Source organism: Mastomys coucha, unplaced genomic scaffold, assembly GCF_008632895.1.
Source record: "Mastomys coucha isolate ucsf_1 unplaced genomic scaffold, UCSF_Mcou_1 pScaffold22, whole genome shotgun sequence".
NCBI lineage: Eukaryota > Metazoa > Chordata > Mammalia > Rodentia > Muridae > Mastomys > Mastomys coucha.
In genome coordinates, this window is record NW_022196905.1 from 123965184 (window position 1) to 123981033 (window position 15850).

General features: G+C 48.0%; 1 protein-coding gene across 1 annotated transcript; it reads left to right on the forward strand.

Moving 5' to 3' along the window:
* Nucleotides 1-1954: 1954 nt before the first annotated feature.
* On the forward strand, nt 1955-13071 carry Kctd7 (potassium channel tetramerization domain containing 7). The gene is made up of 4 exons (XM_031338112.1): nt 1955-2550; nt 5379-5548; nt 9461-9639; nt 10007-13071. Exons 1-4 carry the CDS (start codon nt 2407-2409, stop codon nt 10381-10383), a joined length of 870 nt encoding a protein of 289 aa, XP_031193972.1. The 5' UTR covers nt 1955-2406; the 3' UTR covers nt 10384-13071.
* The last annotated feature ends 2779 nt before the right edge of the window (nt 13072-15850 follow it).

A 15850-nucleotide genomic window follows, 5' to 3' on the forward strand; every position in this document is an offset into this window, starting at 1 on the left:
ACCACTCGTGTGTAGTCTGTTTGTCAAAGCCGAATCCCGTGCCCACCTGGCCAGAATCCCTAGTCCCACGGAATAAGGGACCCCCCGCAAGAAATCCCGGTCCGTGGCAACAACCCACATCTTGACTAGTACATATCCTCTGCCTCAATCTGTCATCTACTTAAACCTAAAATTCATCTGATAATTGACATGACCATTTTCTCTTCCCAGTGTGGGCCCTGTTGATTACATCTCTGATCTTTCTTTTTAAGTGGTTTATTGGGACAGGTAACAAAAGCCTATCTGAGCTGCAGAAAGATGCGGGGCTTGTTCTGAAGGAACCTCCCCCAACAGTGGTCACACAGTTGATGCGTGGCTGAGATGTGCTACATCAGGTGGGTCATCTGGTTAGCTGGGAAGAGCCTTCTGGAAGTGCCTATTTCCATCTGTGTCCCGGCGCTGAGGTTATGACATTATAATGAGGTCATCTAGAGTTGCAGGTATGGCTTCTTTTTCTCTGTCTAGTGGAAAGGATGACCAAGCAGGAAAGGCGAGGACTCAGAAGTCAGTCAGGCTTTATTGAAGTCACACACAGCAAAACACAGACACGCTCCCCAGGGGAAAGAGAAGAGTTTCAGCCCAAAATGAGGGCTTGAGCCTTTTGGTGGTATAGGGACAGTTGAGCCTTTTGGTGGTATAGAGAGAGTTGAGCCTTTTGGTGGTATAGGGAGAGTCTCCATCCACTTATTTCTGAATGACTAATTTAAACAAATAGGAGGCATCTGATAGACCCACAGTGCCATGAAAGCGTAGGCATGCATGGGCAGGTCAGATCGAGAAGAATACTGTTTTCTTCTTCTTCTTCTTCTTCTTCTTCTTCTTCTTCTTCTTCTTCTTCTTCTTCTTCTTCTTCTTCTTCTTCTTCTTCTTCTTCTTTCTTTTTTCAAGACAGGGTTTCTCTACAGAGTGAGTTCCAGGACAGCCAGGGCTAGCCTCAAACTCAGAAATCCGCCTGCCTCTGCCTCCCAAGTGCTGGGATTAAAGGCGTGTGCCACCACCGCCCGGCTTCTTCTCCCCCCCCCCCCCCCCCATCTGTGGTTATTTTTTTTCATTTTTAGTGTTTGTTTTCAGCAGTTTCATGTAACCCAATTTGGACTCACAATGTTATGAAGCTGAGGCTGGCCTTGAATTCCAAGTACTGGTATTGCAAAGTGAGTCATCATGCCCAGCTTTATTATTATTATTATTATTATTATTATTATTATTTTATTACTATTACTATTATTATTATGAGACAAGAGATGAAGTCCTAGAAACTCTTCTAACCTCCCAAGTCGCTGCAATTAAAGGTATGAGCAACCAACCCTGGCAGTTTTTCCTTCCTATGTGAGTCCACGGAAAAAGTGCTAGCACAGCAGCCATATCCTTGCCAGCCAAGGTGTTGCAGTGCTCAATTTCTATCTATTACCCAACAGGTGCCCTCAGCCCTCCGCGGCCGCATCCTCGGGGACAGCCTGCCTAAGCCTTTTTTTTCACTGGCCCGCTGCTATGGAGACAAACCAGTGAGTTCTAGGCCCTTTTCCCAGGACACATGGACCTAGTCAGAAAGCCAATGAAAGCAGGACCAAAGTGCTGCCCCTACGAGCGGGCTTCCTGCCAATCAGCCCCGGAGGCCAGCGAGGACACAGCCAGTAGCAGGAGCAAGTGGGTGGTCTGTCCTTGCGGGGACCGCGTGGGACACCAGCTCAGTCGATGAACGTCGGGAGTGCAAAGCGGTGCCCTTTAGGTGGCCTTTGAGAGTGGGGTTGATCAGCACCTTGGCCTGGACCAAGGGAAGTAGCGCTCCCGTTAGTCAGCTAGCCAATCAGAATGGGACAAGCCCAGCCAGACGTGTTTCCCCCTATAATTGGACAACGCTCTTGCCAATCATAGCAGGAGCTCGTGAAACCTCGGCCAATAACAAGAAGCGCCTGGTTCCGATTTGCAGCGCAGGGTCCACGCGGTGGTTGCTGATCGAGGTCGTCTGTTTGGTGATCACCTCCCCTCGGCCAAACCCCGGAGCAGACCCGCAACGCTCGCGCTTGTCAGCCAAGAGCCAATCAGAATTGGGTAGGCCTGTGGCCACTTGGACTTAAGGCCGAATAGTTTGCTCTGTAATTGGACGAACCTCCTGACAATCAGGGCGGAGCCAACGAAGACTCGGCCAATGGCTGGAGGCAGCCAGGTCAGACCAGCGACTAACTGTAGGTGCGGTGGTCGTTAGACTGTTGGAGGGCAGCACCGGACATCCTAACTGTCCTCAGGCCCACGGCGTCTGGCGCCCGCCGGCGGCCCACCTCGTCATGTCAGGCACTGCTTGGCTTTAGTTCTTCAGGCCTCCGCCCACCCGCCTACCCGAAGCCGCGCCCACCGCCCAGAGCCAGAGGGATGGTGGTAGTCACCGGGCGGGAGCCAGACAGCCGTCACTCGGACGGTGCCATGTCCAGCTCCGAAGCCGAAGACGACTTCCTGGAGCCAGCCACTCCTACGGCCACGCAAGCGGGGCACGGGCTGCCCCTGCTGCCCCAGGAGGTACCTGGATTGAGCGATGGGGGAAGGGAGGGCTGATGGGAAGCGAGGGAGAGACTGGTGCTTGCAGAGGCTGACCTTGGGAGGGGAGCCTTCCAAAGGAGCAATCCACCCCTGATGCCACTCCTGCACTAGGTGTGTCCTCCCTGCCCCGGGTCACCTGCACTCCCAAGCCCCTTCTTCCCATACTCGGTAGCTACCAGATGTCAGTTCTATTCTTGTATCACCTTTATCAACTAGAGGAGGACTCAACACATAACCATACAGTCTCAACACATGTTCCATACAATCCAAAAGGACGACCTGGGTCGCCCAGGAGTATCCTCCAGCTGCCCGGGGAGTGGCATAAGAAATTGCCACTGTGCAGTTAACCTGTCTGGTGCCTTGGTATGATTTAGGAAAAGGACACACCTGAGTGGGCCGGACCAATTCTCATCCAGGTGCTGCTATGCAGCGAACAATCTCCGTTACCACATGGGGTTATTTCATTTGCTAGATGGACAGACGTGAGCAGTTAGAGGATTTGGGGCCAAGAAAGCAGCGTGAGCAAAGGACATACAGGAGATGATAAATTCAGGAAATAGGAAGAGGGCAATGGTGAGTTGAACTCTAGAGCAAAGATGGTGGGAGGGATTGGGGGCCTCATTTATCTGTTGCTGTACTGCGAGCTATGCTGTGGCTTCATTAGTATTCCTTCGTGTGTGTGACACTTTGCACCTGAAATGACTCTCGAGGTAGATAGGAAGATGGATCCAGAAGTGAAGACTCTGCAGACAGAGTTGTCCAAGGGGGCTGGCTCGGGTGAGGCTCTCCAGCAGCTGACAGTATTGTGTTAGGGTTAGAATCCCCGAATTGCCAACATCGTGGGAAACTGGTGAAAATAAGCAAAATTCTAGACATAACTCTGCAGTCAGGGAAGAGAGCCAACACGGTGGGGACACTTTTTTTTTGTGCACTGTCATTGGGCAGAAGTTGTGGTCTGAGTGAAAGGACACACAATCCCATAGACTGTAGGCCAGCTGTCCAGCCCTGGCCTCCTGTGAGTCACACCCCTCCCTGTGAGTTCTAGGGCTCTTTACCCTTCCTTTTTTTTTTTGTTTCACATATGGTGCAAAGACGTGCATTAGTAGCCGCTACCTTTTAAAAAGAACTCCAGGCATGCAAAGTATTACGCCTAAATGACATTTGAGTCTTAGCACATACCTACATTGGGCTTTAACGTTTCTGCAGAAATGTAGAAGGCATTTTGCTCCATGAATATGAGAGTTGAATTGGTTGGGCCTGGTGCTACACACCTTCAATTCCAGAGGCAGAGGCAGCAGATAAATGTCTGTGAATTCCAGGCCATCTTGGTCTATGTAGTGAGTTCAAGGAGAGCCAGAGCTACACAGAGAAACACTGTCTCAAAATAATTAGTAATAATAATAGAGTTGAGCTCAGAATTGTAAATCTTATGCATTTCATTCATTGATATTTGTGAATTTTAGTTTCTACTCTACTGTAAGGCAAGTCTCAGGTAAGTTTTATTTCATCCATTTATGTCTTTTTTTTTTTTTTTAACGAGGCAGGGTCTCTCTAGATAGCCCATGGTGGCCTGGAGCTCACTCTATAGACTATGGAGTTCACTGGTCTAGAACTCAGTCTCCTGATCAAATGAGTGCACCACCATGCACAGCTGGCTCTTCTTTTTTCCCCCTAAAGAAAGGATGTGTAGAAATTAGGGAAAAGGACTTTTAGATAAATATAAAGACTTTAGACTCTCACCACAGCCAGAGAGATGTACCATTTGGGGAAAAAAAATTCTAGGATAAAATTTACCCTGAGATAAAGTTTTAGTTGATCTGGAGTCAGCTGGTTTGAACTGGAGCTTGAGGTGCTCCAGGCTAATAACCCTTACTGTTATTTTCCCATCCTCACTTACTTAGTTCTTGTGACCAAAACCTTGGGTGATGTGGAGACTAATCAATCAATGTAGGTTTGAGTGGGAGAGAACAGGGTGAGGTTGAGAGCGAGGGTTGGGCGTGCTGAGCGTGAAGCTCTGCTGTGGAGCTCCAGCAAAGCACCTGCCAGGCTCTGGCTAAGAGGAAGACTGTGAGGAGTGGGTACCACAACGCATTCACAACGAGCTTTTGGTCTCTGTTCACAGCTGGCAAGCACACATGCTCTCTCTGCCTTTGGGATGCTTGGCATCTAGGAAGATGGGTTGACAGGAGAAAGTGGTTGCCAGTGTATGGTGCTAGGTGCTGTCACTGAGGAGAGTGTAGTGAAGGAATAAGGGGCATGGGGATATGTATGTGATTCCATCTTGGACAGGAGCTGGAGGAAAGAGCAGTAGTGGTCATGGACTAGAGATGGAATGGTCCCGTGCTGCCGGCTGTGTGGTGCCTTGGTGTAAATTAGGAAAAGAACACAGACCTGGGTTGACAGACAAAAAACTGTCATCCAGGTGTTTACACAGTGAACAACCTACACCACCACGTATGGCAGTTTTGTTTGCTAGCTGGGCTGGAGGGAGACCATTAAGAGCATCTGTGGCCAAAAAGCCAGCATGAGTAAGGACTTAAAGATGAGAAGTTTGGAAAGGAGTAAAAGACAGTGAAAGCTGGCAGAGATTGGAGGGAGGGTTGGGGTGAAGCGAGACCCGATTTAAGAGCTCTCAGGTCGAATGAGTAGGACTTGGTGATGGATGCTCAAGGAGAGTGGGGTGGGGGATGTCCCCTGGTTTGGGATGACTAAGTGATTGTGATCTGCCAGACTCAGGCAGACTGACACAGAGGAGCCCAGATCTTGTCGCCTGTGCCAGTCTGAAAGCTGTGGTGGTTCCTTTCCAGTTTCCCGAGGTCGTTCCCCTTAACATTGGAGGGGCTCACTTTACCACGCGCTTATCTACTCTGCGGCGCTATGAAGACACCATGCTGGCTGCCATGTTCAGCGGGCGGCATTACATCCCTACAGACTCTGAGGGTCGGTACTTCATTGACCGAGACGGCACACACTTTGGGTATGTCTGTCTCTTCCTGTACAATCAGCTCTGTAGTGATAGCCAGCGAAGTAGCCTGGGATTGGGGCTTGGGCATTCCACGGTACCAGAGGAGGTAGTCTAGTGGTGGAATTTAACAAATGTTCTTATTGAATTGTTATTAAAATGCTTACGTTGTCTTGCCACAAGTGAAAACGGCAAGAGAAATTGAGTTCTTTGGGGGTTTTTTTTGTTTTTTTGTTTTTTTGTTTTTTGTTTTTTGAGCTAGGGTTTCTCTGTGTAGCCCCGGCTGTCCTGGAACTTACTGTGTAGACCGGGCTGTTCTCAAACTCAGACATCCGCCTGCCACTGCCTGCTGAGTGCTGGGACTAAAGGTGTGTCCTTTGCCACCACAGCCCAGCAAGAGGAAGTCTAATACTGGCAGTGTTTGATGAAACTTTTCTTATCCTGTGCAGTTTGAGATTTGGGGAATCATTATCTATATGGAGAGGAACAACACACTTGGAGTCAGAGAATGTCAAAAAACCATCTTGGAGAAAACCTTTACATTTAGATTCTAGCATTCAATAGTATCGTGCAAGTTGGGCATGGTACTATTCTTGAGAGGTGGAAACAGGGGGATTGCAAGTATTTCTAGGCCAGCTGCGGCTATGTAGCAGACAAGACTCTGTGTCAACACTCCCAACAACAAAACTTCCTGCATCACGGAGGGGCCATGGCTCCTGGTGACGATTCTGAGGCTCACAGGGGCTTACAGCAGAAATCCTGAAGGAAGAGCTGATGCTGGATTGTGGCTCCTTCATTTTGCTAAGAAGACCTTAAAAACCAAACGTAGCAGGGCAGGGATGGTTCGAGTCTTTAATCTCAGCACTTCAGAGGCAGAGGCAGGTAGATCTCTGAGTTCAAGGCCAGCCTGGTCTACAGAGTGAGTTCCAGGACAGCCAAGGCCACATACTAAGAAATTGTCTTGAAAAAACAAAAACAAAAACAAACAAAACAAAAATCAAACTTGTATGTTACTGGGATTTTAATAGCAAGAATAACAACACACACCCCCACACACACACATACAAACCCACAGTCTTAATATATCTGATATGTACATATCCTAAAGAAATAGATGTGATTATTACACCTTCCCATGAAAATGCTTCTGGAAAACTTCATAAAAAATTTTATGTCTTAATTTCATCACGGTTTTTTAATGATTTTTATATGTGTGTATCAACTTGTGTGTGGATACCCCCAGAGACCGTAATGAGATGTTGAATACCCTAAAGCTGGAATCACAGGTAGCTGTTAGCTGCTTATGTGGGTGCTGGGAACTGAACTTGCATCCTCTGGAAGACCAGCAAGTCCTCTTAACCACTGAGCTATCCCTCTAGCACTCAGTGTCCTTGTTAACATGAGAAATAAGTGTGGCTGTCTAGTGGATGTGTTGGTGATGGTTAAGGAAAGAGCCTGTGTAACCCCGGGGAGGTCAGATCTTCAAAGCACATGGCTGGAATCCTCTGCTCCTTCAGTCTCTCAGAGATGACTAGAGGATCGATATAGCTTTTGGCCTTGAACCAGTGACCAGGGAGGCAGGGATTTCAATTGATATATATGTCTTTGTGTTGACCTCCAAGTAAGAGTGCCCACGGGGTCATTTTTACCCTTACAAAGGAGCCTCTAGCGATATAATTTGTTTTTCAGAGTCTGGTTTTCCCCAGTGGGCCATCAGCTGCCTCTGATGGTGAGAAAACAGAGTGTCACATCACTCTGTGGAACTATAAAAAGATTTTTTTGTTTGCAGGCCATTTGGGGAGGGAAGTGCTGGCCGCAGCTGGCATCTCCCATAGCGCTCTTAGTTGGGCCTTCCCTGGGCTTTTGCTTGTCAGAGTTCATAAGGGTTTATTGAACATCTCAGAGGACTGACTTTAAAAGGGTGGGCATGGGCCAGGCGAGAGGCTCAGTGTGTGTACTGCTCTTGCAGAAGACCTGAGTTCAGATCCCTGCAGCTGTGTCAGTTGGCTCTCAACCACACCTGTAAGTTCAGCTTCAGGAGAGCCAATATTTCCACTGAGTGCCTGTATTCTTGAGCACACCCCCACACACCTCCAAACATAATGGAAAAATAACTTAAAAATCCTTAAAGGGGTCATGGGGGAAGGAGAACAAGATCCAAATTGAGGCTTACATGCCGCTGTCTGTTGGCCTTGAGATGTAGTAGCATTCATGCTTGGACTGCTGGACTCCATTAGTCTGTGGTTTATCGGCAATAGATAACAGTTTTTAAAAAACTCAGAGTATGAGTTGAGGGTATTTGGGAGGTACACACATTTCCCTGCTGTTATAGCTCATGTAGACCATCTCCCATGCTGGGGCCTGGGGACAGGGACCGGGTGCTTCTTCATTGTGCACTAGCACTTGACTTGCTTTGCTCCTAATGAAGTGAGGACGGCGGTGGTTGTCGGCTCAGAGTGAGTTATGTCTGGGCCTGAGCCTTTAGCAGCTGCGGCTCCTTCAACAAAGGTTTTCCATAACCTTCTAGGCCCCACTTGGGCCTCATTTGTAGACTGGAACTAAAAGAAAAACCTGTCTTATGATGTCATTAAGAGGACCAAATGGGTGATGTATGGTTAGTGGCTAGTACAGATTAATGCGTAGTGTTAGCTGTTGTTGCTTTATGGTGTAGATGAATTATCAATGTAACAGATCTAGGGGTTTCCTCCCTCTCTTCCCATAACTACTGACAATAAGCCTGATTGTTATCCTTGGCACTAAAGTGTTTGAAGAGGATTAGAAGGACTGGATCTGCACTTTCCGTATGTGGCTTTACCTAGCTGAGAAGCCAGCTAATGTTAGCCCCTGCAGTTTGGTCTTTTGTCTTCCCAGGCAGCTATAGAATGATAGTAATGGTAACAATGTGGAATGGGTAGAATGCATTTGTTACTATTGGAAATGTAAGCTTACAACTATTCCATTATCCACGTGCTTATGACTGAACATTTCTAACATGTACCTGGGAAACTGGAAACTGGTGCTGAGTCTGTCCTGGAACTTACTCTGTAGACCAGGCTGGCCCCGAACTCAGAGATCCACCTGCTTCTGCCTCCCAAGTGCTGGGATTAAAGGCGTGTGCCACCACCGCCCGGCCCTCCTCTTTCTTCCTTCCTTTCTTTCTTTCTTTTTTTTTCTTTTTTTTGAGACTGGGACTCTCTATAGCCCTGGCTGTCCTGGAATTTGCTTTGTAGACCAAACTGGCCTCAGATTTACAGAGATCTGTAAAGTGTCTATGTAGCCCCATGTGGCGGTGCATGCTGGCAGTCTTAGCACTTGAGAGACTATGGCAAGAACAACAAGGGGTTCAAGGTCAGGCTTGTCTACCTAGCAAGTTTGAAACCAGCCTGGGCTTCGTGACACTTTGTCTGAGAAAAGCCACTGTAGGTGTGTCTTAAATCAATGGCGTTATAGCCTTACGTTACACATGTGAGTACCTTTTAAGTATTAAAAGGTAATGACTTAGGAAGGCAACAGGTAGCAATTTCTGAGGGCTCACTCTGTGCTAGGAGTTTTCTAAGCACTTTTCATAAATTAGCTCATTCATTTCCCCTCCTGATTGGATTTACATTTTTTGTTTTCTTTTGTTTGAGACAGAATTTCCCTATGTAGACCAGGCAGGCCTTGAACTCTCAGCCCTACCCACCTCTGCCTCCCACATATGCCACCATACCCAGCTTAATTTTCTTTTAACCATATGAGGTAATTTTTTTTAAACCTTGCACTTTGTACTTGAGAACACTGAAAAACCACAAAGGTCCAGATCACTTGGCCCAAGTTATAGTTAGGGACATGGCCCAAACTCTGTGTTCTAACCACTTTGATAACCCTCCTCTCCTATCCCACCGCTTGGTCCTTAGCGCCTTCTCACTCTTTCTCTTCTCTACATAGAGATGTGCTGAACTTCCTGCGTTCTGGGGACCTGCCACCCCGGGAGCATGTGCGAGCTGTGCACAAAGAGGCCCAGTACTATGCCATTGGGCCCCTCCTGGAGCAGCTGGAGAACATGCAGCCACTGAAGGGCGAGAAGGTGCGCCAGGCCTTCCTGGGGCTCATGCCCTATTACAAAGGTGAGGAGGTCAGCTGCCTCACATCTGGGGAAAGGGGTTATGAGGCCATCATTTAGTTCCCAGGCCTTTCCCAGAAGTGGGTGGGTCCAGCATTCATCCAGATTAGGAGAAAATGTTGCCTCTTTCAGTGACAATGGGACTTTTCAAGTTGAGAAAGATATCTCCCACATACTCCCACCCTCATCCTATGGGGGTTTCATTGCTTTGGAAAACCGTGGTCCTTATTGAGGCATGCCCTTTCTGAGTCTGTGAAGCCCCTCCTGCAATTAGCCTCCTCCCTCTGCATCCCATCACCGGGTGTGTGTGTGTCTCCTACCTCTCCTATTCCACCTCTGTCCATTAATGGCTGCTGTGTTAAACTCTGTAGACCATTTGGAGCGGATCGTGGAGATTGCCCGGCTTCGCGCAGTACAGCGGAAGGCCCGCTTTGCCAAGCTCAAAGTCTGCGTCTTCAAGGAGGAGATGCCCATCACCCCCTATGAGTGTCCGCTCCTTAACTCCCTCCGCTTTGAGCGGAGTGAGAGTGATGGACAGCTCTTTGAGCACCACTGTGAAGTGGACGTGTCTTTTGGGCCCTGGGAGGCGGTGGCTGATGTGTACGACCTCTTGCACTGCCTGGTCACTGACCTCTCAGCCCAGGGCCTCACGGTGGACCACCAGTGTATCGGGGTGTGTGACAAGCACCTTGTCAACCACTACTACTGCAAACGCCCCATCTATGAGTTCAAAATCACATGGTGGTGAGTTGTCCTGGAAAGCAGGAGTCCCACAAAGGAGGATGACCATCCTCTTGGGTGGCTCTGGGAGTCTGATCCCCACAGGGGCTGCTGACTGTTCCAGAAGCTGCTGAGGTAAGGACAGAGCGCGGAGGCACAGATGCAGAGAGAGGCCCGGGAGCTTGCTGCAGTCTCCTTGGTTCGTGTACCTTGGGCACTCGGTCTGTTCTCACCTGGTCTTCTTTTCAAGGCCTTGCAGTCTTCACTGGAAGCCACAAGATCTAGTAAGGATGTCACTGGGAGTCCAGAGAGCTCTTGATACCTTCTTGACGCCCTGCAGGAAAGCTCCTGCCCCGTCCCTGATGGAGAGATATCATCACTGCCTCATGCTGTTTGAACCTTCCCATGCTCAGTGTGTCAGGCAGGATAAGGAGTGAGCTAGGGGATTTACCCAAGCCATCTGCCCTGTGTCCCTGGCCAAAGAAGAAAGCATATGTCTCCTCCCAGTGTGCTCCTTGCCCTTCCAGTGACTTGCAGTACCTAGTCTTAGGATGCAGAAAGATAGGTCCCGTGCTCCCAGAACATGTCTGTCACCTTCTCTTGGAGATTAACCATAGCTGCCAAAGCCATGTACCAAGTTGGGCCTTAGAAAAACCACAATGTTTACAGCCCAGCCCTGGAGCTTTGGCTTATCCCTTCTTTGCAGGGTAACCCTCTCACAGGTCTGGAATGTTAAGTTCTAAAGGTTCTTAAGGTTCCCCAAGTCAGGCAGTCAAGGAGCCTGGACCCTCTTGACATGTAGGATCCCCCTCAGATGCCAGGAACACAGGGCCTTGCTGCTGAGCCTTATGTTGGGAGCCAGTGTGGTGAACCTCCCTGGGAGGGATGCTCTCTCTCTTGGATAGTTTTTGTTCAGGGTGGTGGGGACTTGCTCTGCAGTCAGGGGCAACTAAGAGTACAACATGTACCCCCTAAAGAAAGAGCTGTGTGGCATTCCTCAGAGCATTGCCTGTCCAGGCTGCACTATGGGAGCTGTGTGGCATTCCTCAGAGCATTGCGGTTGCAGGCCGCACTATGGGAGCTGTGTGGCAATCCTCAGAGCATTGCCGGTCCAGACCGCACTATGGGAGCTGTGTGGTATTCCTCAGAGCATTGAGTGTCCAGGCCACACTATGGGTTCTCAGTAGTCTTGGGTATCCTTGACCATTCCTGGATAAATTTTTTTTTTAATGAAACTTTTTTTTTTTTAAATGTAAGGAATTGTTAAAGGGCAGCATTGCCAAGCTCAGTCCTGTGGTGTAGTCAGTCAGGTAGGGGCTAAAGGTTTCCATGTGCTTCTGAGGAATAGAAGGCCTGGCCTTGTGGCCCTGAGCTAAATTCCTCTGTGCAGCTGGAGGGCAGTGACTTTCCTGGGCTCTTGTGGAAACAATGCAGTATTGAACTTGTGTCTCACTCTGAGTGTAACAGAGCTAGAGGCTGGGCTCCATGAGAGGGGATGAGGGTCAGTCATCTTCCAGGACACCTGCTCTCTCTCTCTCCTTCTCAGCAAACAATTGCATCTTCTGAGGTGCTGATGCCCCTACCTGGAGCTTAGCCTGGGCCTATGGCTCTGGCCTTGTTTCAGCAAATAATGTTCCTTATTTCAACCGATTTTTACTTTTTATTTCTATTTTTCGGAGAGGGTCTCGTGTAGCCCAGGCTGGCCTCATATTAGCTGTAGCACTAAGGATGACCTTATTCTCTTGACCTTCCTGCTTCTACCTCAGAAGCCCTGGGGGACACAGGCATGTCCCGCCTCCTCACCTAGCTCTTGTGTTCACTGTTTGGAGAGCTAGTGAAGTACACTGTTCAGGATGATGTCCATGTGGGTAGAAAGCAGACAATTAAGCTGGGGGCCCTTAGTAATCGAGCCTGAGGCTCTTTTCTTCCTGCTTTAGAATATTACAATGCTTGGAAAATTAGAGTCCACAAATATAAGATGGAGAGAAAACTGAGCTGCTCAAAAAATGGGCCCAGACTGCTTGCTTAAGGTTACAAGATGCTGGGTAAAGATGTCGTCTTTGTGACTTGTTGGAGCCACTGTTTTTCTCTCCCCCTTTTTATTCTCAGGTTGCTATGGTTTGTACCATTGTGGCAAGAAAAAGCTCTAGGCTGCTGGGTACACAGAGATGAGGCACAAGATAGCCAGCTCAGAAGTCCCTCTTTTTTTGTTTTAGGTAGTTGGCTTGATATTTATGGTTATTAGGGGACAAACCATGATAGAATCTTCTTGAGTGTTTTTTTCTAAATAACAAAACCCTTTGCATTTTTAAGCCAGCGACTTGTACACCGTCTTGCAGCACAGAAACTTTTCTTTGTACTACAAAATATATTTACTATAATTCTAATTCTCCCTTGACTAGCAAAATAGAAATATGAAATAAAGCAATATATATTGGGATCTGGGATGTGGTTCCATGGTAGAATATCAACCTTGTATATACAAGGCCCTGGGTTCCCTCTTCAGCACCACCAAAAAAAAAAAAAAATGTCAAAGTGTGTCTTTGCTATTTGGGCTCTCTCATTAGCCTTCTTTATCCTCTCAGAACTTCTCTTAAATGGAATAAAAGAATTCACAGCCTGCTTTGGCTCTCTAATGAGAAGCCAAGGCCAGTTTGAAATGCACTGTTGCATGTGGTGACTGGGGATGGCTTCAAAATAAAAGGGTCATATCTGTGGGGATTAGCTTGGACTCTTTGATCCCTTTCCTGTTGCAATTGCCCAGGCCCAAACCAAAAGACTTGTAAGGAAAAGCTTCTTGACCCACAGGAAATCCCTTCTCACAATTATGTGTGTGTCCTGTCAATCAACACCTCTTGTCTGGCTTGAGCCAGATCAGCAGTTGCTGAATCAGACCCAAGGGCCTAATACCCTTGAGCTCATCTCCTGTTTTCCTTTGGGCATCTTTTCTCCTGGGAGACATGATCACTGGTTGGGGGAAAAAAAAAAGATTTTGATAGCAGCACATGGTGTAACATTAGCCACAACAGAACACAATGCAAATTAAGGCATTGAGGAAGACAGAGAGCGAGAGAGCCATACTGGAAGACAGCGTATTCCTGGGGCAGGGGGGAGGAATTCCCAGTGACTGATCTAAGTAGAGGAACCGTCACCATGACCCACCTCTGTGTGTTAACCTGGCTGTTTGTATTGCCAACCGTGAAAGCCAACCATGGTGGGATGAGCCTCTTGTTCTCCGTTGGGGCTTAGGCTGTTTGGGAGCTAAGGGAGGACTCCGTCCCAGGCCGATCAAGTTCTGAGTTGCTCCATAGGAGACAGAGCAAGAGTGGGGAGGTCTGGGAAGTTTATTGGTGTGTGACTCCAGACTGAAATGAATCTTAATTAAAACCTCCACCAGTCGGGCAGTGGTGGTGCACACCTTTAATCCCAGCCATCAAGAGGCAGAGGCAGGGAGATCTCGGAGTTTCAGAGGAAAGAGATTGGGTGTGGGAGGTCAGCTGGGCCCATTGTCTTCGTTTGCATAAATTTTGGCTTTTTAGTACAGAGCACAACATGTCCTGTGTTTGATAACATACCTCTTTGTGAGTAATCTTGCACATAGAGCCCCAGCTCCACCACACCTTCAAGTCAAGATCTAGAACCTGGGTGACATGACTTTCTTTACTGACTTACAATAGCCCTCCTTTGCCAGCAAGTATACCTTGAGCACTGCTTTAGATCTGGTGTTTGGAGATGCCACAATAAAATAATAAACCTGGGGCTGGAGGGGTGGCTCAGTGGTTGAGCACCGACTGCTCTTCCAGAGGTCCTGAGTTCAGTTCCCAGGACCCACATGGTGACTCACAACCATCTGTAATGGGATTGATGCCCTCTTACTGTGTGCATGAAAACAGAGCACTTTTATACATAAATCAATCTTTAGAGAAAGTCTTAGCTCTTCCTCGAAACTAGCGCTGGACGTTTGGACTTGAGAGGAGACTTAGTGGCTCTGAGAAGGCCCTCATGTACGCTCAGGAGTGTCCCCTCCCATTTGTTGAAAGTACCCCGGGAGGAGTCTCTAACAGAAATCCTTCTGTCCTATTCATTGATTTCTTGAGGGAGAAATAGTGGTTCTAAGTATGTATGAGCCTCAGTATTGAAGACCAGTGCCCCTGCAGAAAGGGGTACAGTTTGCCACCACCCTGTCACCCACACAATGGAGTGTGGCCACTTCCCTGTCTAAGCTCATCTGGACACTCAGTCACTTCCAGGATTGACTACATAGGTGAGCTCTGAGGCTCCCAGTTCATACAAGCTGCTACTGCATGGGTTCTCAATCTGTGGGTCGGGACCCCCCTTAGGACTCTCAGATATTTATAATTCCTAATTAGCAATTACATAGTTATGAAGTAGCAACAAAAGTAATGTTATGAAGCCAGGCAGTGGTGGCACATGCCTCTAATCCCAGCACTTGGGAGGCAGAGGCAGGTGGATCTCTGTGAGTTTGAGGGCAGCCTGGTCTATAGAGTGAGGTCCAGTACAGCCAGGGCTACACAGAGAAATTGTCTCAAAAAACAAAAGTTATGGCTGGGGATCACAATATGAGGAACTGTATTAAAGAGTTACAGAGAACCAGTGAGCTAGTTGCTTTCCTTAAGTCTCTGATTGGTCTGACTCTTAACAAAAAGTTGTACTCACCTTTGCTGAATGTAACAATGGGTACATTGGAAATGACCATCTAGAATGGAGTCTTCCAGGTGAACCCAAACAGGAGAGCCCAAGATCAGGTTGGAGCAGAAATTGCCTTTACTCCCCCTAGTACAGATCACTAGATACCCTGCCTAGCCAGTGAAAACTTGAAGCACACAGACTCTAGATGGCAGGACAGCTTCTTTAGGTAAGCACCCATGGTCCTAGCTAGTTAGGAAGCTAAGGTGGGGGGATTGTTGATCCCAAGAGTTTGGGGCTAGCTTGGGATAACAAACCAGCAATGTTCACCTTTTTAACTTTTAGCATAGAAAATGTGGTTTACTACAGAATAATCTGAGGTCCATTCAAGGGTGAGAGTGGAAAGTGACCAAAGGGACCATTGTAGAGGAAAACAGAATGGCCAGAAACAGATATCTGAGACAAGTGTCAGGTCACTCTAGACCAGGCTAGACTCAGGTCTACTGGCCTCTGCCTCCCAAGTGCTCTAGGGTTGAAAGTACGTGCATTATGCTTGGATTATTTTTTTTTTCAAGATTTCTATGTACATGTCTGTACCATGTGTGTACCAGCCAGGTACAAAGTACCTGAGACTGAAGTTACAGATGGTCTTAAGTTGCCGTGTGTGCTCAGTAGCAAACCTGGGTTTTCTGGAAGAGCCTCCTATGCTTTTAACCAGCTGGATCTCTTTTCCACCTCCCCTCTGTGATGGTTTGCTTAGGCTCGGCCCAGGGAGTGGCACTATTGGAAGGTGTGGCCTTGTTGGAGTGGGTGTGGTCCTGTTGGAGTAGATGTGTCACTGTGGGTGT

What these genes read in the sequence shown, in the direction of transcription:
- Kctd7 (XM_031338112.1), top strand. Translation starts at nt 2,407, where the DNA reads ATGGTGGTAGTCACCGGGCGGGAGCCAGACAGCCGTCACTCGGACGGT. An exon ending in CGAGACGGCACACACTTTGG is followed by an intron (nt 5,549 to 9,460) that starts GTATGTCTGTCT and finishes TTCTCTACATAG; the next exon opens with AGATGTGCTGAACTTCCTGC. An exon ending in GCTCATGCCCTATTACAAAG is followed by an intron (nt 9,640 to 10,006) that starts GTGAGGAGGTCA and finishes TAAACTCTGTAG; the next exon opens with ACCATTTGGAGCGGATCGTG.